This window comes from Dermochelys coriacea, chromosome 1, assembly GCF_009764565.3.
Source record: "Dermochelys coriacea isolate rDerCor1 chromosome 1, rDerCor1.pri.v4, whole genome shotgun sequence".
In the NCBI taxonomy this organism is placed as follows: Eukaryota; Metazoa; Chordata; order Testudines; family Dermochelyidae; genus Dermochelys; species Dermochelys coriacea.
The window spans coordinates 56,088,979-56,116,853 of NC_050068.2; the positions used below are offsets into that span (position 1 = coordinate 56,088,979).

Genomic DNA, 27,875 nt, shown 5'->3' on the forward strand with positions numbered 1-27,875 from the left:
TAGAGAGGCTATTTTACCTATGTATTTGGCACTGGTGTGACTGCTGCTTGAATACTATATCCAGTTCTGGTGCCATCAATTCAAGAAGGATATTGGTAAACTGGAGAAGGTTCAGAAAAGAGCCACAGGAATAATTAGAGGATTATAAAACATGCCTGACAGCAACAGAGTCAAGGATGTCAATCTATTTAGCTTAAATAAAAGGTTAACGAGTGACTTGATTAAGTCGACAAGTGCCTTCACAGGAACAAATATTTGATAATGATCTCTTCAATCTAGCAGAGAAAGGTATAGCACAACCCCAGTGGCTCAAAGTTGAAGCTACACAAATTCAGACTGGAAATAAGGTGTACATTTTTAACAGTGAGAATAATTAACCATTGGAACAATTTACGAAAGGTCATGGTGGATTCTTCATCACTGACAATTTTTAAATCAAAGAATGGATATTTTCTAAAAAAATATGCTCTAGAAATGTTTTCAGGGATGTTCTATGGCCCATGTTAGACAAGAGGTAGACTAGACAATCATAATGGTTCCTTCTGACCTTGGAATCTATGAATCCCACAAAGTACTAAACAACCGGCCCAAATCCAGCAAAGTACTTAAGCATGTGTTTAAGTGCTTTGTTTGACTGAAGCCAAAAACTTAACTCAAATTTTAGAGGGAAATCTTGAGCTGAGCAGTCACAAAACGGATTTTTCCAATGATTATAATTCAGCTTGTTTTTTTAATTTTTATATTTAGTTAGGCAAACTGGCTTAGAGATTAGTCCTCAGTAAGGACTAGACATGTGGAAATTTCAACTTGTGAAGGTCAGTCATTTTTAAACTCATGAACGAGCAAAGCAGCATCTTCACATTTTCCTAGAGTGGTAAAAGTATTTTTGTTTCCCTCACTTTCCATAATCAAAAATGGATGAATGAATTCATCTCAAACTTTCCAAAATATTCACCTTTGGGATGAGACCAAGAATGGAACATTTCAAATGAAATGGAAAATTTTTTAGATAATTATGAGCAGAGAGAAAAATAAGGCTTACATCAAAGTCAAATAACTATAACATCCTTTACTGACAACACATCTCTAATCACCAAACAACAGTGGCAAAGATGACAACAACCTGTCTGGGACATGTATTTATGCTTCAATGAAATATAATGCAATATTCATTTAGTGTGGGAGTCCCACTTTAAAGAATTAAAATAACTTTTAGAGAAAATAAAGTAATAAATAGTAATAAATAAATAAAATTTCTAATGCCAGAATCAAGGACACTTACCTCTTTCTCTGCCTTTATGAGGTAGAAAAGCACCAGAAATAAAGGATCCATTGGTGTTGCAAACAATAGGCGTCCATCTATGGACAGAAAGATGAAAGAACATTTTATTCTCAGAAGCATAACATAGGCAGATTGATTATTTCCTTTTAATTTTACTGATGGGGTTGCAGCATTTTCATGGAGCAGTTAAGTAAATTCTGTTATTTTGTTTTATAAATGCCTTAATATAAGAAGGCTTAATTCTTAATTGTGCCTAAGCCATATTAAAATACAGTAGAACAAGTGTCTTGATAGGAAGCTGACTATAGCTCAATGATTCTGCTCTCCCCCCTAGTCCTTGTGTAACTTAAAGCTACAGGGGGCTAGCTTCAATGCACACTGCAGGGGAAATCCCTTCCATCAGCAGAGAATCAGGCATAACGAGGCCTCGCTCTGCTGTGGCCCTTTCCCCACTTACATCAGGCAGAAAGCTCTGCAGTAGGAAGCAAAAGAGAAGTTGTAGCTGAATTCTGCGTGTTTTACAATGGCCAGAGATTCCCTCTGCATGGGGGAATTCTCTGTTGGTTTCTTATGTGACACAAAGTGAACTTAGGTTTCAGAGTAGCAGCCGTGTTAGTCTGTATTCACAAAAAGAAAAGGAGTACTTGTGGCACCTTAGAGACTAACAAATTTATTTGAGCATAAGCTTTCATGAGCTACAGCTCACTTATAAATTTGTTAGTCTCTAAGGTGCCACAAGTACTCCTTTTCTTAAAGTGAACTTAGTAGACCAGAGAATATGGCCCAGTGCGTATGTTTAATAATATATACCAATTTCAGGGTGGGGCCTTCAATTAACAGAGCCTTCAGTATAGATAATTGAAAACAACAATGTAACATGAAAGAAATTAATGAGATAAGATCTAATAATTGATAACCATTTGACATTAGAAAACCAAAAATGAGTATAGATATATGGACTTGACAGCTAGAGGGAGGTTTTTGTTTTAATTCACTAAGAGGGAATGAAATTTTAACATACTTTTCCCATTTTGTATTTCCTAAATCTTGCTAAATCAAGATCAGGTTATTGGAGAATCATTTGGCTTACAACTAATAATTTATGTTCATATTTCAAAAAGTGTTGATTTTCCAATGGAAGACCTAACAACAGAACCAACAGTCCCAATGGTAAATTATAATGTGTGATGTCTTTAATTAATTTGCATATTTATTTCCAAATCTTCTCCATTTTAGAGTAAGATCACTAAATAAGTAAGAAACCTCATTCCCCAAGTTCTATCTTACAGTCATCTATTCCTTGTCATTGGTACTTTTTAATCTGACGGCTGTAAAGTACCACCACAGCACTGAGAAAGCAATTTTATTTTTAAAGACGCTTTTTTGTATTTTGGGGACACAGAATTCTGAATAGGAGTACTTGTGGCACCTTAGAGACTAACAAATTTATTTGAGCATAGTGAGCTGTAGCTCACGAAAGCTTATGCTCAAATAAATTTGTTAGTCTCTAAGGTGCCACAAGTACTACTTTTCTTTTTGCGAATACAGACTAACACGGCTGCTACTCTGAAACCTGTCAGAATTCTGAACGTATTTCTATTTCTCTACACACTTTTGTTCCCGTAAAAACATTTTCAGTAGCAATGAGTCTAGTAATGCATTACTGTCACTTGGAAAATATGAGAAAAATCCAAACAATGAGATCATCATTAAATATTTAAAAATAAATTATAAAAAGGCAGAAGGAAAGACAGGCCTTTGGAAGTCAGCAAGAAACTCAGGATATGTCTACACTACAAGTGCTACAATGGCAGAGCTGCAGTGCTGTAGTCAATCCACCCCCTTGAGAGCCAGTAGCTAGTTTGACGGAATTCTTCTGTCAACCTATCCGTCTAAACCGGAGTTTTGGTAGGCTTAATTTTTCACACTCCTGAGCAACGTAGCTAAGTCAACCTATGTTTTAGGTGTAGATCAGGTCTAAGTTTCTGGAACAGCTGAAGATGGAGAATGCTGTGAAGATGACATGCTGGCTACAAAGGGAGGTAATGTTATGTTTTTCATACAGCAGTTTCTGTAGTCTAGATCATTAAGAGCCACAACAAATACGTTACTGCTTGAGAGGCAGTTCAACCCACCTTCCAGGTAGTGCATTTGCATGAGCAGTGGGATATAAAGAAAAAAAAAGCCAAACAAGAGAAGGTAACATGAATTATAGGGAATTAGAGTAAGCTCCTCTTTCAGGGGATGCAGGAAATCCAGAAGCAGAGATTCCATGGCAGAAGTACCGATATGTCAGACAAATGGGAGAAAAGACAGGGAAACTCCACTCAGGAACCTGAAAGGCTCACTAACAAAACTAAGTTTAACACGGACCCATTTTACAGGAACTGAAAAACTAATGAATTTTGGACTTATACATAGTTAGAATACTCAAACAAAAACAAAAAGCTGGAGAATTATCTTCAGAAGAATAACTTTTTCAGAGATACAGGAGTTAATTTTATACATGCCCCTGCAGCACTCAAAGAAATTAGGAACACCTTTCCAGGCTTCTAAACAAAATGCAGGTGATGGTTTCTGAGGACAGCTATTTCTCAGGGGCCAACGCAGAAGGTGGGAGGAGAAGAGACATAGAAAATTCAATAGAATCAGCAGCATAAAGCATGCACGCTCCGGTCGGCTCAACACCCACCCACAGAAAATCAAAGCTTATAGCAGCATTACTTGCAGTCTGGTTATTCCTACATGCACCTGTGCAAAGGAAATTTAGAATTAAACACACACCTAGAGATAATACAATTAAAGAAGATATACAGTTTTTAGAAAATTGTGTGTTCCCCTATCATTAAATGATACTTTTTCTAGGGAAAAGAAATCAAATAAAATAGGATGCAGTAATTGACTGGGCAAGAAACGTTTCTCTAGTGACATCCTCATTGATAAAAACATTGTTAGATCCTTGGTGAGAAGGTACAGAAAGTTGTCTGCCTTCTATTTAAAAAGATAGACTAGGAGATGAGAGGGCTGTGAATAAATAGGGGAACTTGCTCCAGGTGATGAAATTCCTAAATACCAGCCTCAGAAAAAGAACCATCAGCTTGAGATCCCAAAGCTTTTCTAGGAACCAGAATGGTAGGTTAAAGGAAGAGGGACCAAATGTTTCAATGTCTGAAACTATATTTTATTGCTAAAATAAGTGGGTCCATTTATGCTTTATTCCCTAAATTTAAAATATACATATGTTCCCTGAGGACTTGTCAGGTTGATTGACAAGGAAAGCTAAATATTTTGTGGCACTTGAGTTTACTACAATTTGATTTTTTTCAAGACACATGAACATCTGTCTAATTGAGGCTGCCAAATGCAGTCTTCTAAGAAACCACAAAGCCCCACCCCTGGCTAAATCCAGATGGCATGTGAGTGCCTCAGAAGGTGGAGATACTGTGTGACTGGACTCTAAAATTAAGAGATACACCAGTAAATTTATCGGGGGGAAATGTATGAATATTAGTTACACTTAGGGGTAAGGGAGGGGAAACACTATGTTACTCACCATGTTGAACAGCCTGACCTATAAACCAAGAACGATATTCTTCATGAAAAGCTTTTACTTCAAACAGCTGCTGTGCACTGCTATTGAATAAGTAGAGGGCAGCTTCCCCTGTTAAAAGAAATCTGGTTTGTATTTGTAAGCTTTCATGAAAATCAAAAGACCATCCAATATGTCTGAAGAACGTGCCTAATATATACATAAACATACATACATTCTCCACACACTGTAACTACAAAGAAAGCTTAGACAAAGAAAACTATTATATACAGATGTTCATTTACCAGCTCTATAATCCCTACTCAATTTTGAATAAATAAGAAGTGTGAATAGTTCATCTTACAATGCAAAGCCTTTGATTCAAACCCAAATCAGATCACACAAGAAATTAGCTTTTGTCTGTACGGGAGGGGGTGGTGATAGAGAGAATTTCCCTTTTCTTTCTTTGTGTCTGTCTCGGAGTTATCTGACACAGGGATAGGGAATGAGAGTCTCAACTCTTTTAAGTGCCATTTTGTTGTTTCAGAGTAGCAGCCGTGTTAGTCTGTATTCGCAAAAAAAAGGAGGACTTGTGGCACCTCAGAGACTAACAAATTTATTAGAGCATAAGCTTTCGTGAGCTACAGCTCACTTCATCAGATGCATTTGCATTTTGTTGTTTGTCATTTATTTTTGTGTGTTGGTATAGATGTAGGGAGATTATGGGTTAAATGAATTAGGTGAATGAGGGAGCTGAACAAGTGGGTTTTATTAGAAACTTGAAATCTTGGAGATGACAGAAATTGCTTTGTTTTAGGCCCCTTCACAAAATCCCCCTGCTTCTCACTGCTTCACGTGGATAAAGTGGAATGGATCATTCGTATGCCTCCCATATTAGTTTTGATTACCAAATGCCAAATACATTGTGAACAAAGCTGACAATCTCCATTACTATAATGGAAAGTCACCAAGACTTTGCTTTGGAAGTTGTATGATTTTGCAGACTTGGTTAGTTCTCGCTGAGCACTCAAGAGCACACATTGCATGGGTGTTTATACAATATTTGGAGACAACAATTTATTTATTAAAACACAAATATTCTAAAAAGATGCTAAAAGGGTGTTTTCTTCTCTTCCTATTTCAGACCCTGCACTCATACATAAGGTTACATAACCAAAGGTTTGCGCATTATAGATCTTTAAATAGGCTTCTGGTAATTCTAGAGTAAGTTTCCCAGCTTCGGTGTCAACAACTACATTTAAAGGTTTTTCTCTAAAAGCCTTCCCCGACACTTTTCATTCTACAAGTTAAAGAGAGCACTTTCTTCCCTGGTAAAATATAAATTCTTAGCCACTTTTTTTCAATTCTGGTGACAAACTGCAAAGCCAATTCAGTACAGCAGACAGAAGTTGTGCATTGCTTTATATTTTGAAGCTAAATTCTGAATATTTTTAAACAGAATAAACTCTCTTCCCATTCTGCATCTCTTGTCTTTCACTACTCTCTTCCCCTAGGCACAAAGCAGAAACTAGCAGATTATCTGCACCTGTAATTAAGGTTCTCAGACGTGTTTTAATGTCATAAATGTGAGTGGTGACATTTTAAAAAACCCAGTGATCCTACCAAAAGCAAATGAATTTATGGAGTGAAGAAATAACCTGAACCAGATTTTTTCAAACAAACTACTTTAAATGTGAAGATTTTCCGTTTAAATAAACTAAACAAGGTTTAATACTGTATATTTTAATGGAAAGAAAGTCGTAGACAAGGGAAGCTTTAAGATACACTAGCTATACAACCAAAGAAGAAAATGATTGTTTTGGAGATTGGAAGGAGGTTCATTAAATTTTCTACATTATTTGTTTTTCTAATATGTTTCTAATTAAAGGTAAATCATCATCTACTGTCAAGAAAAGAGATACCACACTTTGGACTGAGTAAAAAGAAAATCATAGTTAAAAATGAAAAGGCTCAAAAGTTTGGCAAGTGTAATAAAAGCCTCTCCTAGCTGAATGTTTATTTTATAGGTGATTAGCTGAAGAATCTAAATTTGGATTTATAAGAAAGGCCTGTGTATCCCCAAAAAACTAATGCATTTAAAAGACACATTTGAAATATACCACTTTTTTGTGCTGCCAATATTTCTGATGAACAGTTCAACCAATTAAAATTATAAAATAAATCCTAAATGTTTTAACTGAATTAACTACATGGCATCCTCAGCAAAATCTCTGGCACACGAGATTAACCCTATCTCATTTCAGTTTGCAAAATATTAATTCTCTGGTAGAGATAAGGAGAGAATTAACCATAATATTAACAATGTCCTTAACTGTTGCAAACTTGCCTGTACTTGGATTACGCAGTCTTGTAAATAAAGGTCCACCATCAGGTTTCATAGGAAGATCAGTAACAGGCTCTGAAAAGAATTATAAAATTATAAATTGAGAGATCTTTCCCACCCCATCATACTTCACCAACATACTTGTCTGTATTAATTGGATTTACCTTTCAGATACCAGTAATTTCCCCCTGAAAGCCACCCAGTATGTCCATTACATCAGAACACAAGAATGGCCATGCTGGACAAGAACAATGGCCACGTAGCCCAGTATCCTGTCTTATGACAGTGGCAAGTGCCAGTGTTTCAGAGAAAATGGACAGCACAGGGCAATTTCCAATCATCCATCCCCTCATCATCCACGCCCGGCTTTTGGAAATTGGAGGTTTAAGGACATCCAGAGCATGAGATTGCATCCCTAATATCTCTTATATATGCTAATATATCTTCTTTAGAGATGGGGTGACCAAAACTGCACATAGTACTGCAGGTGTGGGTGTTCCATGGATTTATACAGTGGCGTTATGATATTTTCAGTTTTGTTTTCTATCCCTTTCCTAATGGTTCCTAACATTCTGTTAGCTTTTTTCCACTCCTTTGACCGCTGCTGCACACTCAGTGGATGTTTTCAGAGAACTATCCACAGTGCCTCCACAATCTCTTTCTTATGCAGTAACAACTCCTTTAGACATCTTTGTTTTGAATGTATAGTCGGAATTATGTTTTCAAAAATGCACTACTTTGCCCTCATCAACACTACATTTCATTTGCCATTTTGTCACAGTCACACAGTTCTGTGAAATCCCTTGGTAACTCTTCAAAGTCAGCTTTGGACCTAACTATCTTAAATAATTTTGTATCATCTGCAAATTTTGCCACCTCATCATTTACCCCCTTTCCCAGATCATTTATAAGTATGTTGAATAGTCTGGTCCCAGCACAGATCCTTTGGGGACCCTCCTATTTACCTCTCTCCATTTATTCCTACCCTTTGGGTATGCCTACACTGTCATTAAAAACTCACAACAGGCCAGTACCAGCTGACTCAAGCTCAGAGTACTTGGATTAAAGGGCTGTTTAATTGTGGTGCAGACATTCAGGCCTGAGCCTGAACATCTACACCACAATTAAACAGCCCCTTAACCTGAGTCCTGGGAGTCTGAGTCAGCTGGCATGGGCCAGCCATGAGTGTCTAATTGCACTGTACAGATACCCCTTGTTTCCTAGCTTGAAACCAGTTACTGATTCATGAGAGGACCTTCCCTCTTATCCCACGACTGCATACTCTGCTTAAAAGCCTTTGGTGAGGGACCTTGTCAAAGGCTTTCTGATAGTCCAATTACACTATATCCACTGGATCACCCTTGTCCATGTTTGTCAGCACCTTCAAAGAATTCTATTAGATTGGTGAGACAGCATTTGCCTTTATAAAAGCCAACGCATTGTGTTCATCTATATACCTGATAATTTTTTTCTGACCTAGAGATTCAATCAATTTCCTGGTACTCGAGTTAGGCTTACTGACTTGTAATTGCCAGGATCACCTCTGGGGACTTTGTTAAAAATTGGTGTTCCATTAGCTACCCTTCAGTTATCTGATGCAGAGGCCGATTTAAGTGATAGGTATATCACAGGTAGTAGTTCTGCATTTTCATATCTGAGTTTCTTCAGAACTCTTGGGTGAATACCAACTGGTCCTGGTGGCATATTACTGTTTAATTTATCTATTTGTTCCAAACCTCCTCTATTCATAGATTCATAGATACTAAGGTCAGAAGAGACCATTCTGATCATCTAGTCCAACCTCCTGCACAGCGCAGGCCACAGAATCTCACCCACCCACTCCTATGAAAAACCTCACCTATGTCTGAGCTATTGAAGTCCTTAAATCATGGTTTAAAGATTTCAAGGAGCAGAGAAGTCTCCCTCAAGTCAACCATGCTCCATGCTACAGAGGAAAGCGAAAAACCTCCAGGGCCTCTCCAATCTCCCCTGGAGGAAAATTCCTTCCCGACCCCAAATATGGCAATCAGCTAAACCCTGAGCATATGGGCAAGATTCACCAGCCAGATACTACAGAAAATTCTTTCCTGGGTAACTCAGATCCCATCCATCTAATATCCCATCCCAGGGGATCAGGCCTATTTACCCTGAATATTTAAAGATCAATTACTTACCAAAATCACATTATCCCATCATACCATCTCCTCCATAAACTTATCAAGTAGAATCTTAAAGCCAGATAGATCTTTTGACCCCACTGCTTCCCTTGGAAGCATATTCCAAAACTTCACTCCTCTGATGCTTAAAAATCTTCATCTGATTTCAAGTCTAAACTTCCTGGTGGCCAGTTTATACCCATGTGTTCTTGTGTCCACATTGGTGCTGAGCTTAAATAATTCCTCTCCCTTTCCTGTATTTATCCCTCTGATATATTTATAGAGAGCAATCATATCTCCCCTCAACCTTCTTTTAGTTAGGCTAAACAAGCCAAGCTCCTTAAGTCTCCTTTCATAAGACAAGTTTTCCATTTCTCGGATCATCCTAGTAGCCCTTCTCTGTACCTGCTCCAGTTTGAATTCATCCTTTTTAAACATGGGAGACCAGAACTGCACACAGTATTCTAGGTGAGGTCTCACCAGTGGCTTGTATAATGGTACTAAAACCTCCTTATTCCTACTGGAAATACCTCTCCTGATGCATCCCAAAACCGCATTAGCTTTTTCACAGCCCTATCACATTGGCAGCTCACAGTCATCCTATGATCAACCAATACTCCAAGGTCCTTCTCCTCTTCCGTTACTTCTAATTGATGCGTCCCCAGCTTATAACTAAACTTCTTGTTATTAGTCCCTAAATGCATAACCTTACACTTCTCACTATTAAATTTCATCCTATTACTATTACTCCAGTTTATAAGGTCATCCAGATCCTCCTGTATAATATCCCGATCCTTCTCTGAATTGGCAATACCTCCCAGCTTTGTATCATCTGCAAACTTTATTAGCACACTCCCACTTTTTGTGCCAAGGTCAGTAATAAAAAGATTAAATAAAATTGGTCCCAAAACCGATCCCTGAGAAACTCCACTGGTAACCTCCCTCCAGCCAGACAGTTCGCCTTTCAGTAGGACCTGTTGCAGTCTCCTCTTTAACCAATTCCTTATCCACCTTTTGATGTTCATATTGATCCCCATCTTCTCCAATTTAACTAATAATTCCCCATGTGGCACGGTATCAAATGCCTTACTGAAATCTAGGTAAATTAGATCCACTGCATTTCCTTTATCTAAAAAAATCTGTTACTTTTTCAAAAAAGGAGATTAGGTTGGTTTGGCACGATCTACCTTTTGTAAAACCATGTTGTATTTTGTCCCATTTACCATTGACTTCAATGTCCTTAACTAATTTCTCCTTCAAAATTTTTTCCAGGACCTTCCATACTACAGATGTCAAACTAACTGGCCTGTAGTTACCCGGATCACTTTTTTTTCCTTTCTTAAAAATGGGAACTATATTAGCAATTCTCCAATCATTCGGTACTACTCCTGAGTTTACAGATTCATTAAAAATTCTTGCTAATGGGCTTGCAATTTCAGGTGCCAATTCCTTTAATATTCTTGGATGAAGATTATCTGGGCTCCCCGATTTAGTCCCATTAAGTTGTTTGAGTTTCGCTTCTACCTCAGATATGGTAATATCTACCTCCATATCCTCATTCCCATTTGTTATGCTACCATTATCCCTAAGATCCTCTTTAGCCTTATTAAAGGCTGAGGCAAAGTATTTGTTTAGATATTGGGCCATGCCTAGATTATTTTTAACCTCCACTCCATCCTCAGTGTTAAGCGGCCCCACTTCTTCTTTCTTAGTTTTCTGCTTATTTATATGGCTATAGAACCTTTTACTATTGGTTTTAATTCCCTTTGCAAGGTCCAACTCTACTCGACTTTTAGCCTGTCTCACTTTATCCCTACATGTTCTGACCTCAATTAGGTAGCTTTTCTTGCTGATCCCTCCCATCTTCCACTCCCTATATGCTTTCTGCTTCTTCTTAATCACCTCTCTAAGATACTTGCTCATCCAACTTGGTCTACAACTCCTTCCTATGAATTTTTTCCCCTTTCTTGGGACTACTGACTTCTCAAGCTGTGAAAGTTCCTCAGATTTGTCACCTAAAAAAATGGCTCAGATTCATGGATGTCACTCACATCCAATACAGTGAAGACCAATACAAAGAATTCATTTAGCATCTCTGTAACGGATTTGTCTTCCTACAGTGCTCCTTTAGCACCTTGATTGTCCAGTGGCCCCACTGTCTATTTGGTAGGCTTCGTGCTTCTGATGTACTTAAAAAAAAAATTGCTGTTGGTTTTTGTGTCTTTTTCTAGTTGTTCTTCAAATTTTTTCTTGGCCTGCCCTAGTTTACGCTGGACTTGCCAGAGTTTATGCTCCTTTCTATTTTCCTCACTAGGACCCAATTTCCACCTGTTGGACCAGATCCTTTGTATCACTTAGGATTAAAACAAGAATTGGCTCTCCCTTTGTGGATTCCAGGACAAGCTGTTCCAACAAGCAGTTATTTATGATGTCTAGAAATTTTATCTGTCTCTCTTCCTGAGGTGACATATACCCAGTCAGTATGAGGATAGTTGAAAGCCCCCAATCATTAATTTGTTTTCTGTCTTTGTAGCCTGTCTAATCTCCCTGAGGATTTCACAATCATTATCACCATCCTGGTCAGGGAGCCAGTAGTAAATTCCTACTACTATACTTAGATTGTTCAAGCACTGAATTTCTATCCATAGTGATTCTGTGGTACAGTTTGATTCATTTAAGATGTTTACTTTATGTGACTCTAGGCTTTCTTTCACATACAATGCCATGTCTCCACCAGACCTACTCTGTCATTTCTTCCATTAGCTAGAAGTAATTTTCATTAGAAATCAGTTATGCTTGAAAATCAGATTGGCATGCAGCCGGGGAGAACTTTGCAATGGTGCTGTCTTGCAGAAATGGATACCAAACCAACTTGGCCTTGAAATATTAAGAAACCCCTATTTAAGTGGAACACATACAGGAGAGAATACTCAAGAATAAGAAGTCAGGGTAAGAAAGCATTACTTTTGTGGAAAGGGCATCAGATACAAGAGAAAAAGACCACAGTTTGCAAGCCTTGTGAAAGGCATAGAGATCTTTACTTACAAAGGTAACTGGATTGCCTTTTTGTTTTTTGTTTTTTTTGGAGGTTTTCAGCCCCATATTCAGTGAAAAAGATAATGTTGTTGCTAAGTTAATGGGCTTTCTTAAAGAGAAATATCAAAGCAGCTTTGTTGTTTCCAGGAAAACTAAGAATTAAAATGTGTCTTTTCTCTTAAGATCTAAGACCCATAGTTGGTTAAAAAAAAATGGAGAATATAAGTAAAAACCAAACCAAAGATGTAAGAGGTCTCTTCTTAAATCCTAAAGGAAGATGGATTATTTGCCACAATATACAAGTATAGTTTTTATAATCTCTGCCCCAAGGAGTTTCTTTTATATGAGCAAAAAACAAGTTAGTGAGAGTGTGCAAGGTCTTTTGATTAGAAATTATGCCTTTCAATTAATTATACTGCACCTAGACACTGTACCAAGATGGAGGCAGGTAGACAAAACTGCTCACCCAGTAAAGGTGGGTGTATTAGCAATAGATAAACTAGACAACTGTTCATCCAGCACAGCATTTAAGAATATGACTACATTACAGATTCACACAAATATATAGTGCCTTTATAACCCTAACAAACGAGGTAATTAAGAGGTAAGCATAATGTGTTTACAGGGCTGTTTAAATAAATGTCAAAACTGATTTTATGCAGTATTATTATAGCTGTGTTAGTCCCAGGATATTAGAGAGACAAGGTGGGTGAGGTCATACCACTTATTGCAGTGGCTCTCAACCTTTCCAGACTACTGTACCCCTTTCAAGAGTCTGATTTGTTTTACATACCCCAAAGTTTCACCTCTCTTAAAAACTACTTGCTTACAAAATCAGACATAAATACAAAAGTGTCACAGCACACTGTTACTGAAAAATTACTTACTTTTTCATTTTTACCATCTAATTATAAATCAACTGGAATATAAATATTGTACTTACATTTCAGTGTATAGTATATAGAGCAGTATAAACAAGTCATTGTCTGTATGAAATTTTAGTTGGTACTGACTTTGCTAGTGCTTTTTATGTAGCCTGTTATAAAACTAGGCAACTATCTAGATAAGTTGATGTACCCCCTGGAAGACCTACCTCTGTGTGCCCCAAGGGATTCACGTACCCTCGGTTGAGAACCACTGTCTTATTGGACCAACTTCTACTGGTGAGAGAGACAAGCTTTTGGGCTTTCTTTATTACCTTTTTTATATTACCTCATCCACCTTGTGTCTCTCTAAAATTGGTTTTGGTATATATCATTTAAGATATATTCTACAGTAATCTTTGCAGTATTCATCAAGTAACACTAAACAGTTTAAAAAAATGCTCTGAGACGGACATGTCATTTTCACTGAAGTCTACAAAGTGAATTTCACAACTTACTCTATCCTGAACCTGATTTAAGAGAGGCTATAAAAGCTTTGAAAATGGGCAGCACAGCAGGTACACTAAACGGTAATCCCAGCAGCCTTACTTTCTATCGTCGTGCATTCCCTCACATGAAAGCCTCTCCCAGTTTAACACAGGCCAAGTCTAAAATAATACCAGCACAAACAATTAAAGCTTTTTAAAAGTGTCCAGACTTCTTTCACATTTAATGAAAACACTCAGGTCATCTGATGACTTTCACTTGCCCGATTCATTCCTAAAATCTTGGGGGAAACCTTATCACATTTCCTGGAGGTCACACATACAACCAAATTCCATATTACATAATGGTTATTGTTACAAGACTAAATTGGAAGTGCATTTTATTTTATTTTATTTTTAATCCAGGCTGGTGAAATTGACCCTTGATGTTCTGACAGCTGCTAATCGCTAGCTCCACCTTTCATTTCATCACATCCCTTGAATTCCCCTGCAGGCCAGTTTCTCTCTGTGCCAACACCGGGCTTGCTGCAGTCCTGCATTATACTTCTACTACATAAAGGAGCATAAAACCCCACCAAGCTACATGAAGCAATTATGGATGACCCAAAATCTATTTTTATAGGCGAATTTTAGAAATGAATACTCTGGTTAACAGACTGGTATCAAAGGATATTGAATTCTCAGGCAAAAAGATGCAATTAAGGTTAGCCGTAAAAGAACATTAACATTTTTCAAAAGGAAAGGCTCATTAAAAAGTCTGGAAATACAAAGCTAAGTTTCCATTTAAAAACAGATATTAAAACATACGGATTTATCTAATTTAAAGTCATATACATTACTGCAGGGAATGGAAGAAAATACAGTTCTGCCAGCCCATGCAGCCTTTGTACATTGTTTATAACATGGGAACATTTTGATGAAGTCCTTTTGATAGATATTTAAATAAAAGCTTTAAATAAAGATAGAGTGACAGAGATACTAATACTGCAGATATTTTAGATCTAACAATCTCACTTCATTTGTGTACCTCGTGGAGTCAAGGAACTCTGAAGTACATGGCTTTAGTTCAGTACCAGCAACTCTATGGTACACAAGTGTGATGCCCTACGACTCTGCAACCCGGGTTTATAAGTAATACAGACCTTTTAGAAGGGCTGAATAAGATTACATAGGATTTATGACACTTTACATCATCCAAGAGCTTTACAAAGTTTAATTAATAATCCATATGAGGTATACATTTAGTTCCAATCAACAGAGGAATAAACTCAGTTATACAGAGGATAAGTGACTTGGTAGAGGTCAGAAAGTCAGTCAAGTATCAGAGACAGGACTATAAACTTGATTTCTTGACTCCCAGTCCGATACTTCATCTTCACAAAAACCCTCAACTACTTTAGCAAACAGGCACTTTTGCACAGACACATTCTGTAGGAGCATCCATTGCATCTTCTTTGAAAATTCTGCTTTTGCATTCGATTTCTCAACTATGTTCAAACATCAGAAAGTGCTGGAGAGCTTACATTTCTGGCTTTCTTCATAACACATCTGTAATACTATCTTCAAAAATTGAGCGAGGACTTCTCCAATGCTTACTGTCAATGCGCTAATGGTTATCAGTCTGGCAATCACTGAAACATTGATTAGTACTCTTCAGCAAAGGACTAAATTCAGAAATGATGTTTAAGGTGGTACAAATCGCACTCCTCAAACTTATACCACCTTATGCATCACCTATGAATTGTAAGGTGCAGTCACGGACAAACATGAGTAATCTTGAGTGAAACTTCAGAGAGAAAACTACCAGATGGTTTGGTTAGTCTTTTGCCCCTATTCCCAAATGGAATGACTGATTTTGCCTATGAGGACCACTATAATCCTCCTCTGGCTTCACCCTGTTCAGGCATAATTCACCTTTTTTAAAGCAACTAACAAGGAGCTAGTCTAAGACTTGCCTACAGAGAAATAGCACTAATTCAGCAATTGGTGTAGCTGTAACCAAGCTGAACCCTAGGTGTAGATAAGGGCATGCCAAAGTTTGCACCCACTGAAGTATGGGTAAACTCTGATTAGCTCAAGCAAGGTTAAATCCTGACTAGCTTAACTAATGCAAACCCCAGCTTCCTCTTGTCTACACTTAAGGGTCAACATTGGTGCAGGTACACCAACTGCTGAATAAGCATTATTCCTGAGTGTAGACAATACCTAAATTGATGCAACTTGCTCACTCAGGAGCCAGAAGATAGGAACAGAAAGAGGGGAGGGTCTCACATCTCTTTACGATTACTTTACTTGCTATACTCCTCTCTTCTGGCCCCTCAGCTTATGAGTTACATCAAAGTAGTCTTCCTTATACATAGTGGACCATATTCAGAGATGACATATTAGAATGGGTGCAAATTACCTGTTGGTAAAAGGTCTTAAGTGGTAAGGGAATCTAAGCGGATGTAATGTACACGTTGGGGGAAGCCCAGGTAAATTATGCCAACAAAGCCACTCTCTAAACTCACCACTGAATTGGCCTGGACACTCAATCCACTAACTTTTAAAGATGACTTTAATATTAATATATATTCTGCAGTGTTTTTATGTAATATGTACAAAGTTCTATTTGAATTTTTTTAAATCTACTTGTTCAGGGAATGTTGTTGAAGAGACAGATAAATATAAAAGTCCAAATGTCTCTCTGAATTTCAAATTCTAAACAATTCCTAGATCCTGTTTTATAACTCTACTACTGTGTTTTGCTCTTTGGCAGAAGAACAAATTGGGCTAAACATCTTTTATTTTAGGTTAAACAGAAATGAACAAAAACAAATGTTTTAAAAGGCAGGATCTTAACATGCTGCTCCTAGGGGAATTCTGCGCAATGCAGAATTTTGCAGAAATTAATGTTTTGCACACAGAATTTCCTTTCCCCCACAAAAATGGACTCTAGTGCTGCTAGCTGCCACTAGGAACCACTGGACTCAGCAGAGACCAGCTTGCACATAGAAGACACTGCTTGGGGGCAGGGAGAGGGAGCTAGAGGGTTCCTGGAAGCTGCAGTTCCCAGCATTCCCTGAGGGAAAGAGAGGGCAACATGCAGGAAACTCTGTGCAAGCCTGGGACCAAGCATCAGGCTGTTTCTCCCTCTGGACCCCTGGGCTCTGAGAGAGGAAGTGTGTTTGGAGACGGGGGGTCCCCACAGCTGGGCTCTGGGAGGGGACCGGGCTATCTGGGCTGAGGGGGCCTTGCTGCTGGACTCTGGGGAGGAAGGGGTTTGGATGTATTGGCTGTGGGGGGGCCCCCATAGGTAGGCTTGGGGGCGAGGGGTTGTGGGTGTCTGGCCCCCCGGCTAGGATCTGGAGGGGGAGGCCAAAGGGGACAGAGAAACAGGAACTGGGTTTCTTTAACTCTCTACTCCTGGGGGAATTTTTGTGCATGTTACAGATATATTTGCTGACAGGTATTTTGAAATAAATTACCAAAATAATTGGTATTGGCGTTATTAACTTGGAGTGTTATTTTGACAAATAAAATTTGCAGAATTGTGCAGAATTTTAAAATATTGTGCACAGAATTTTTAAATTTTTGGCACAGAATGCCCCCAGGAGCAATGACATGTAAAAAAATAAATATAATTTGTCTGTGTAAGTTAATAATAAATTATATTTTGCATACTATGTGTCCTAGAGTTTATTTTAATATGACTACTTTTCCAATATGATCCAGAGTTTTCAGGTTGGTCACTCTCCCTCTCTTATTCCTTAGGCTAATATGAAAGCCCCAGATATTCAGTTATGCTTGTTGATGCCCTATGGGTTGATGGCACAGTCTCAATCTGATAATTCGGTAAACAACATTTGCTCAGGAAACATGCCAAGTATCCTGCAGATGAAAAAGTAAAGCCACAAAATAACTGTTCCTTTCGTTATTAAATGATAAAAACAGACTTTTTCTTTGCTCATGTGATTAGTTCAACTGAAGACTCAGAAGTTGCACCACTCAGCCTTCTAATTTAACTATTTGGCATTCCACTGATTTCTGTTGCAAGTACTGACAATATCTTGCCATTTTCAATGCTGCATCACAGTGATCAGCCAAGGGGAAAGCATGTCACCATTCACTGAAGTGCAAAAGTTTCATATTATCATTTACTATTAGTCTGAATGGTGACTCAGGAGATGGATAATGGAATAACAGAGCTTTTTATTTCTAGCTAACTGTTTTCAAACCAATCTCCCATTAGCAACTAAAAATCATGCAAGGGCTGTTCAATGGTCTCTGACATTAATACAATAATAATTCTCAGTACAATGGGGCTAGTCACATGAGAAAAGTTGTGCATGTGGTTAAGGGTTTTCAGGGTCAGGCCCTAGCTTTGTAGCACTCTATTTCACACCGTTTTCAATATAGCAAGCTGCTGTCATGCTGCTTGGGGCTTGACGGATATCAAGCTACACATGATTTAGGTAGAGTTTCAGTTTCACTTCTGAATACTTGCTGACAGTCCCCTAATTTCAATTTCCCTTCTCTGTCTGGATTGATTTCAAGACATCTGCTTCTTTGCAGAATTAGCCCATCCTCTCCATTAATGTTAAAATAAGGCACAATCAAAGCAAGATGAACTATTCATGTCCAAAAAGAAAAGGAGTACTTGTGGAACCTTAGAGACTAACAAATTTATTTGAGCATAAGCTTTTGTGAGCTACAGCTACAGCTGTATGCATCTGATGAAGTGAGCTGTAGCTCACGAAAGCTTATGCTCAAATAAATTTGTTAGTCTCTAAGGTGCCACAAGTACTCCTTTTCTTTTTGCGAATACAGACTAACATGGCTGCTACTCTGAAACCTATTCATGTCCAGGTGAAAATAATGCTACTGAATATATAGGGTGATACATGACATCAACACCCATGTGAGATATTCTAATGCTAAGATTACTCATATGAGCAGCTACAGGAGTGCCTTAGTGTTTCTAGGATTGGACCCTTTGGATGTACCTACTTTCCAAGAAGAAAAAGTAACAATTAGCTCTTTTGTGCTTATTGTTGTAACATTAAAACAAATCTTTTCTCTCCATAATTCAATAAGTTTCCCTGCATAAGATCAGAAACTTGTTACTAACCTACCCCACAAAGGAGTTGCAAAAACTAGAGAGACAAGATAGAGACTCCACAATTAAGGACCAGATCATGTAAATAATTATTCATCTGAGTAACCCCCTTACCCACATAAGTAGTCCCACTGAAGACCATGGAACTATTATCATGAGTAAGGACTACTCGTATAAGTAAGAGTTATCATGATCAGGCCCTAAAACTGTAATGAGCTTTTGTTATAAGCCCCATTTTGCCCACTTAACTTCCTCAAAAAACAGACTATTCTATTGGAAATTTGGAAAGCAAAGTCAAGTTTTGCAAGTATAGCCACAAGAGAATTTACAGAAATTATGACAAAACACTTCTGAAATACAGGACTTCAAAAAGTGTTCAACTTCCTGTAATTTCTCAAAAACACTTACTCAAAAAACATTACATTTATTATATTCAATGGTCTTCAATTAGACCTCAACCATAGGACTATTTCTGATTATGTCAGCAGCAAAACCTTGGAGCTGTTTGCTGTGGACTTTTGAAACTCCATATGTGCTTTCAGGTTCTACTGAATTTAATAAACTTTCCTATACATTTGATGAACTTTATAAACTTTGCTGGCAAAGTTGGCAGCTTTGCCAGTGCAGTTGTTCCCAGACCAGGAGCACTCTGCTGGTATATTATACCTATACTATACCAGTAAAGCCCCCCTAGTGTACACATAGCCCCTGTAAGGAAACCTGTTTGAGTTCCCGGAAATAACAAGCTCTGGCTTCAATTCTGAAAATGCTGATGTGAGAGATTAACATTTTGCACAGAACTGACTGCTCACATGCATAAAGTTAAGTGTGTTAAAATTAATAGGAAAGAGGCATTTATTGGCAAAGCCAGCTGTTTGAATACAGTACTTAATTCTAAACTGAAGTTTGCATAGATGTCAAAGTAAGAAGTGGCAAAGAGTACTGTAGCACCTTATAGACTAACAGACGTATTGGAGCATAAGCTTTTGTGGGTGAATACCCACTTCGTCAGATGCATGAGAGAAGTGAATCCTCATCCTATACTGGAATTCAGGAAATCTGGGTTCTATTCCTGGTTTTGTCACCAGGCTGGTAGGTGACCTCACTTCACCTCGCCTGGTACCTCAGTTTTCCCATCTGTAAAATGAGAATGATACTGACCTCCCTTGTAAACTGCTTTGAGATCTGCAGATGAAATGCATGATACAAGAACTAGCAGTTATTATTAGGGCTGTCAAGCGATTTAAAAAAATTAATCGTGATTCATTGTGCTGTTAAACAACAACAGAATATCATTTATTTAAAATATTTTTGGATGTTTACTACATTTTCAAATATATTAATTTCAATTACAACAATACAAAGCATACAGTGCTCACTTTATTTTTTATTACAAATATTTGCACTGTAAAAAACTGTATTTTTCAATTCACCTCATACAAGTACCGTGGTGCAATCTCTTTACCATGAAAGTTGAACTTACAAATGTAGAATTATGTAGGAAAAAAAAATCCAACTACATTCAAAAACAAAACAATATAAACTTTAGAGCCAACAAGTCCACTCAGTCCTACTTCTTGGTCAGCCAATCACGCAGACAAACAAAGTTGGTTACAATTTGCAGGAGATAATGCTGCCTGCGTCTTATTTACAATGTCACCTGAAAGTGAGAACAGGTATTTGCATGACACTGTTGTAGCTGGCATTGCAAGATATTTACGTATAAGATGCGCTAAAAGTTCATATGTCCCTTCATGCTTCAACTACCATTCCAGAGGACATGCGTCCATGCTGATGATGGGTTCTGCTTGATAACGATCCAAAGCAGTATGGACCAACACATGTTCATTTTCATCATCCATGTCAGATGCCACCAGCAGAAGGTTGATTTTCTTTTTGGTGGTTTGTGTTCTGTAGTTTCTGCATCAGAGTGTTGCACTTTTAAGACTTCTAAAAGCATGCTCCACACCTCATCCCTCTCAGAATTTAGACAGCACTTCAGATTCTTAAACCTTGGGTTGAGTGCTGTAGCTAGTTTTAGAAATCTCACATCGGTACCTTCTTTATGTTTTGTCAAATCTGCTGTGAAAGTGTTCTTAAAACAAACATGTGCTGGGTTGTCATCCAAGATTGCTATATCAAACATATGCAGAATGCAGATAAAACAGAGTAGGAGACATACAATTCTCCCCGCAAGGAGTACAGTCACAAATTTAATTGATCCATTATTTTTTTAATGAGCATCATCAGCATGACCTCTAGAATGGTGGCCGAAGCATGGAAGGGGTATACGAATGTTTAGCATATTGTCATGTAAATACCTTGCAACACCAGCTACAAAAGTGCCAGGTGAATGCCTGTTCTCACTTTCAGGTGACATTGTAAATAAGAAGCAGGCAGCAGTATGTCCCATCAATATAAACAAACTTGTTTGTCTTAGCTATTGGCAGAATAAGAAGTAGGACCGACTTGGCTCTGAAGTTTTACACTTCTGTTTTTGAGAGCAGTTATGTAACCAAAAAAAAAAAAAATCTGCATTTGTAAATTACACTTTCAGGATAAAGACATTGCACTTCAGTACTTGTATGATGTGAATTGAAATATACTATTTCTTCCGTTTATCATTTTTACAGCACATATATATGTAATCAAAAATAATAATATAAAGTGAGCACTGTGCACTTTGTATTCTGTGTTGTAACTGAAGTCAATACTGAAAATGTAGAAAAACATGCAAAAATATTTAGTAAATTTCAACTGGTATTCTATTGTTATTAGTTTCAGAGTAGCAGCCGTGTTAGTCTGTATTCGCAAAAAGAAAAGGAGTACCGGTGGCACCTTAGAGACTAACAAATTTATTAGAGCATAAGCTTTCGTAATGCATCCGATGAAGTGAGCTGTAGCTCACAAAAGCTTATGCTCTAATAAATTTGTTAGTCTCTAAGGTGCCACCGGTACTCCTTTTCTTATTGTTATTAGTGTGATTAATCGCAATTCATTTTTTGAACCGTGATTAATTTTTTTGAGTTAATCGCTTGAGTTAACTGTGATTAACTGATAGCCCTAGTTGTTATTACTATCAGCAGCAGCATCTTGTACACTTTGCATCTCAGATCCAAGTGTGGAACAGACAGGGAGGAATCAGCAAATCCACAAGAAAATAGGGTTGAGAAATGCATCTTTTCTCAGTTTCCTACAGTTTGTGCACATTCTCTCTCACTCAGCCACCTTCATTTAAAAATTAACCCATCTTTTGTTTGGAGATAACGGAAGGTAAGAATCAGATGTACTTGTGGCACCTTAGAGACTAACGAATTTATTAGAGCATAAGCTTTTGTGAGCTACAGCTCACTTCATCGGATGCATACAGTGGAAAATATAGTGGGGAGATTTTATATACACAGAGAACGTGAAACAATGGGTGTTACCATATGGTAGCTCACAAAAGCTTATGCTCTAATAAATTTGTTAGTCTCTAAGGTGCCACAAGTATTTCTTTTCTTTTTATGGATACAAACTAACACGGCTGCTACTCTGAAACCTAAGAATCAGATGACATTTTAAATCCAGACACTGCAAAAAATTAGCAGTAATGCAATTTTACATTTACAAAAACACACTGAATGACAGTTGTGGAGTGGAGGGAAATACAGGCCAGAGAGGATTTCAGTTTTTAAGGCCCTCATCTGAAACATTCTTCCATCAGATACAGGGAATTCTGTTTTATCCTATAAGGATGAAGGTTGAGTAGACCCCATCAGGTTTAGAACTTTGTGTTTCAGAGGGGTCTAAGTGTTTTGAACCTGATGTTCATGTCTCTACGCCATTCTCTTTAGAAAACAGAATAAACTGTGAAGTAGGTAAGGCTCCTTCACTAGAGATCACCAAAAACAGGTGAGATCAAGCACCTGTCGGAGTACTCTAGAAATGATATTTTGCACTTGCACAGCACCTTCTCTCCAAGGATCTCACAGCAATTTACTAATTCTAATGAGTTAAGCCTTATGACATCTCAGTGATGTAGAAAAATATTGAGTCTGGACTGAGAAGCAGGATGGTGAACTCCGTAAGACTTTGCTTAACGTTACGCACAGGAAGGTCCAAAAAGATGATCCTGCTTCTTAGCACAATCGTGGTTGGCTGGATATACAGAGAGGTCTTGACTAGGGTGCAAATCAGCCAAGGAAATGTAAAGTATTTGATAAGGGAAGATCTCTCTCTTTCTGCAACATCAGTTGCCTTTGAGATGCATCTAGCTCACCCGTGAGAGGGAAGGGGCAGCAGATATAGACCATCAAATCCTGCCTTAAATACACCTCCTGCAGCTGCCCCCGGCCTTGACTGTAATACAGCTGCAAAGAATTTAACCTTCTACAACGAGCAGCCCCTCAACCCCGCTGGGTCCTGCTCCCTGAGACTCGATGGGGCACAACAAGGGAAGCTGGGGTGGACCAGGGGGATCAAATCTCACGGCACTGAGATCGCGCCCCTCCTCGCCGAGATGGGGCACGGGGCTCCACGGGGGCAGCAGGGGGCTCAAGTCTCCCCAGGGGCCCTAGTGGGGGGGGGATGGGACCTGGGGCGCTGAGGGAGGGGAGACGGGGCGCCGGGGCTCCAGCTGCTCCGCGGGGCCCGGGAGGGGGGTTACCTGGTGCAACCAGCACCCACTGGTCGGGGTGCGAGTCCGCCGGGCGCCGCCGCCCGCTACCCAGCATGGTCCGGGTCTCCCGCGCTCTTGGCGCTGCCAGCCTCGGCCTCCGCATCCCAATAACGGCGGGACCCGGGCGGGCGGGCGCGCGGGGCGGGGGAGCCGCGCGCGCCGCGCCCTCCCGCCAGGGCTGCCCCAGGCCCGGCGGGGGGCCCCGAGAGCCCGGGGGAAGGCGGGAGCCGCGGGGTGGGCGCGCGGGGATCACAGGGGAGTCCAGCCGCTCGCGCGGCCGGCAGGCAGGCAGGGAACCCCTGGCTGGGGTTTGCCGTGCACCCCCCCTCCCCCAAATGGTACGCGCCCGGAGGAGGCGGGGCCTGACACCCTGCGGCGCCTCGCGCGGGCTCACCTCCGCTCGGCCCGAGCTTGGCGCGGCCAGGCCGCGCCCCCTCCCCTGAGCCCGCCGCTCGCTGTGAGGCGCTGCCGTGCTCCGCCTTGCGCTGAGGGACGGCCTGACGTCCCCTGACCCCTCCCCCCGCTCCGCTCACCGCACACCCGACCTTCCCCTCCTCCCCGCCGGCCCCGGCGCCTGTGGCGTTCAATTGGTCCCGCGTGCGGCCGTGCCCGCTATTGCCGAGGCGCCCGCCCTGGAGCGGGGCCGCACCGTGCTGCCCCCACGCAACGCGAAGCCCATTCCCGCCCCCAAAGAGCCGATCCGCAGCACGGTTACTAGCCTCTGTCAAGGCGGGCATTAAATAGCAGCGCAGCGCGCGTTGTTTGCCATCATACGGCGTTATTAAAAAAAACAACAACCCCAAACAACCAAACAGCAGCAGGCTAAGACAAGGCCAGGGCATGCCAAGTGGCTACGTTCATGTTACAGAAAACAACTCCCTGATGTTTGGCTATATACATTTATACCCTTAAAATTATCTTAACCTACGTTCATTTTAATTTTCCTTGACTTTTTTTTTAACCTAAGGAGGGATGGGGCACAGGGAAAGCCAAGGGCGGTGTTATGGCATCTGCTGCAAAGCAGAAATCACTGGAAAGTTCTGCTTATAAAGTGATGGCCTGATACGGTTCCACAGTTATTCTCTTTAGGACCTTACAAATTGCCCGCGCGACCGGATTTGCAAAATTTGCAAAAGTTTATAAATCCTGCTGTTTGTGTTTGCCGTGATTATAAAACCCACTGGAGCTGGCTGTGTTTGTAATCTCTGCCAGAACATCTATATCTCAAACAGAATTGGTCACTGTGTTGAAACCTGTTTCATTTGGAAAATATTCTCTGTAAATATTGGCAACAATAATAATTTGGGCCTTCATCCCGGAAAGATTTAAGCTGTTGGACTAGATGACCTCCTGAGGTCCCTTCCAACCCTGATACTCTATGATTCTATAAAAAGAAAAGGAGTACTTGTGGCACCTTAGAGACTAACAAATTTATTAGAGCATAAGCTTTCGTGAGCTACAGCTACAGCTCACGAAAGCTTATGCTCTAATAAATTTGTTAGTCTCTAAGGTGCCACAAGTACTCCTTTTCTTTTTGCGAATACAGACTAACACGGCTGCTACTCTGAAACCTGTCTATGATTCTATGACTCTATATCTAAAGAAACCATATATCCAGTTTTACCAAAGCAGTCCTGATTTTTTGTATGATGTCCTAGGGTCCCAGGACTTTCTTTTGGGGCACTGGAAACGTCCTGGTTTTTCATTTCATCAATGAACATTCTCATTTTTAAAAATGTGTTTGTATCAAAGGTAGAATTTGTTCTGTTTACCGGCAACAGTCTAATGGAAAGTGTTCTGTGAGATGCATAGTGTTTGGAGAGAAAAGTTGAATGAGTGTAAACTCTGTCAAGGCTGTTATTTCGCTCAAAGTGAATGTTAACACTGTTCAATATTTCATGATAAATTTATTCTCAACACTAAATTACTGCAAGAACTCCTCTGCTCCAAGAAATACGAGCAACTTGAGTCAGAAGCTGGCTGTAGGGGGCACCAGCACACATTGTTAAGAATGTACTTTTGCCTTTTGCACGAGTGTTTCATCAACCTAAAAGACATAGCCACAAAAGTGTCTGGTTTTATTCTGCAAATACGGTTACCTTAGCCTTATCTTCAGGATTTCAGGGGATTTCTCAAACCCCTTCCATCCTGAGGAGTGCTTTAAAAATGCAATGCCTTTTGGTGGCCCAGACCCCGCAGATGCAGCAGCCAAAAAATTACACTGAATAGAACAGATATGGACAATTCTTGAGTTTAATTGTTATCTTTATTATTGCATTATTATTAGTTATTATTATTAGAAGACAACAGCTTCTTGGACAGATTTGGCTATCAATGTAGTCACCTACAGAATGCTCTCTTGCCTTCAACAATTTTTTTGCCTAGAAATCTGGTAAATAGAATCAATGACCTTAATTTCTACAAACTGAAGGCCTCATACCCCATATGGCTAGCACACACACACACACACAATAAACTTATATCCTGCAAATTGTTGGACAGATAAGCTATGATAGAAGTATCAAATTTGCTGCTCTTCTGTAATGAGGGATCTATAATAGTGCCAGTCAGTAATCCCATTACAAAAGTCTGTATTATAATTATATTTCAAATTTAGAAAAAAAATACAGTTTTAAGGTATTTTCCACCCATACGACAGAGAAACTCAGGCCAATAAAGAGGGAATTAAAAGTCATCTTGTAACTCCTGGTGAATATATATTGTTAAAGCAGATTACAAATTCAAATAAATAATTCTATTAATTTTAAAGAAATATCCTCCAAAGAAATATGAGCTGGGATGCATTTTCTTCCACATCATAGAATGCTGCTCACTGCGGGTGTTGTCCGAAGTTCCATCCACAAGTTTATTGGTGGTGGACACTAAGTAGCAGCTCTTGAGGGCCAGGCACTTTAATAAAAACTCTCCCTGATTCCTAACATTCCTGTGGTCATTCTTCACTTTTCTTCCAAGCTTTCTCCTGTCCATTTTGAGTGGGAGGATGTTGGCATGTCTCAAATTACTCTTCTCAGGCATTTTTTCTCTACAGTAAGAATTGTGTCACGTGAGAGCAGATAACAGAGACTGTATATAAAAGGCCCACCTGATCACCCCAACCTGCCAGAAGGAGCTAAAGGAAAGTTAATCTTCATTACATTCTTATCACTGAAATTTCTCCCCATTCATGCTGTCATAGTGCAAAGAGCTACTGGTAGGCAAGTCCCAGCCACAATGCTAGTGCTCTGCCCCAAACCAAATTCCTCCTCCTCCAGTTATGTCCAAAAATGAGTGAATTGTGATACAGATGAGATATAAATGAAACAGTTTAAAACACCTAAATAGAATTATTTAAATTACTTTCCTTCAAAACTCTTCTCTTAGTCTTTCCCCAATGATACTCCAACATCTTTGAGTGTTGTATACCAGGATCAATTTCATGAAGTGAGCTGTAGCTCACGAAAGCTTATGCTCTAATAAATTTGTTAGTCTCTAAGGTGCCACAAGTACTCCTTTTCTTTTTGCGAATACAGACTAACAAGGCTGCTACTCTGAAACCAATCACAACCTTGGCTCTGCCCCGGAGTAATGCACATCAAGTCAGACTGCCTGTCATAGTTCCAGGGCTAGCTGCACCCCTGACCCCTGCACCTCTGACCCTCCTTTAATGTACCCTTCAGGTGGCTGGCCTTATGATTCTTCCACTCTTAAATGGGGACATGGGTTGACTGCTCCGTGTATACTAACCATTTATCAACCTGTTGGTCTGACTGGGTTTCAGGCACCTGCATTTCAGGAACCTGTGACCAGTGATATCGACCAACAGACTTCTTGAAGTACAGCATTTTTATTAGGGAGGTGGAACAAAGCATTAGAGAAATAAAGATTTTAAAACAACAAACAGCCTATGCTTGTAGTTAGTTTCACTTAATCTTACACATCATTACACCCAAAATTAGATCAGCTTTTGTCTTAAGTTATTGGAACAGAACAGAATCAATTTACATTCTACTAGCAAGTCCCAATCTTCCCAACCATGTCTCTGTGGGACTCTCAATCTGCTTCCCCCAGTTTGACCAACCCTGTTCAGGCTCATTACCATGCTCCCCCTGGAGAGCTGGCTAGAGTCATTAAGGCTACTTGCGCTAGCATAACCTCTTAATGGCCCTTATGTGTAAGCTGTTCGGTGACTATTAGAAAGGGCCTCCTTCCTCTTTTCCTAAAGTGGGATACATCCGTAGAGTGAAATATCCATCCCCATTTATTGTACAGACAACCTTTGTATTGCCAGACCAAGAGACAGAATAATCACCCAAGAGCACCCTTGCATTTGTCCCACTGCCTATGATATTGCACAATTCAGTTTTATAAATGGATACAAAGGTTTTGCACATGGATGATCAG

At 39.6% G+C, this 27,875-nt stretch overlaps 1 protein-coding gene and 1 long non-coding RNA gene across 3 annotated transcripts in view; both read right to left on the reverse strand.

The window, feature by feature from the left end:
• The window catches only part of RNASEH2B (ribonuclease H2 subunit B), a 57,868-nt gene extending 34,144 nt beyond the window's left edge, over nucleotides 1-23,724 (reverse strand). The window contains exons 1-4 of one of the 2 annotated variants that reach the window (XM_038401816.2): nucleotides 23,463-23,724; nucleotides 7,159-7,230; nucleotides 4,836-4,943; nucleotides 1,283-1,359 (exon numbers count right to left, since the gene is read on the reverse strand). In XM_038401816.2, coding sequence (XP_038257744.1) covers nucleotides 1,283-1,359; nucleotides 4,836-4,943; nucleotides 7,159-7,230; nucleotides 23,463-23,577 — 372 coding nt within the window. In that variant the 5' untranslated portion in view covers nucleotides 23,578-23,724. The remainder of the gene's footprint in view (nucleotides 1-1,282; nucleotides 1,360-4,835; nucleotides 4,944-7,158; nucleotides 7,231-23,462) is intronic. The other variant, XM_038401806.2, reaches the window with a different exon arrangement.
• On the reverse strand, nucleotides 12,415-19,694 carry LOC122457936. Its single transcript, XR_006277698.1, has 2 exons — nucleotides 18,551-19,694; nucleotides 12,415-18,326 (listed from the first exon to the last, which is right to left on the reverse strand). It is a non-coding gene; the product is annotated as an uncharacterized LOC122457936 (long non-coding RNA).
• Nucleotides 23,725-27,875: the final 4,151 nt, after the last annotated feature.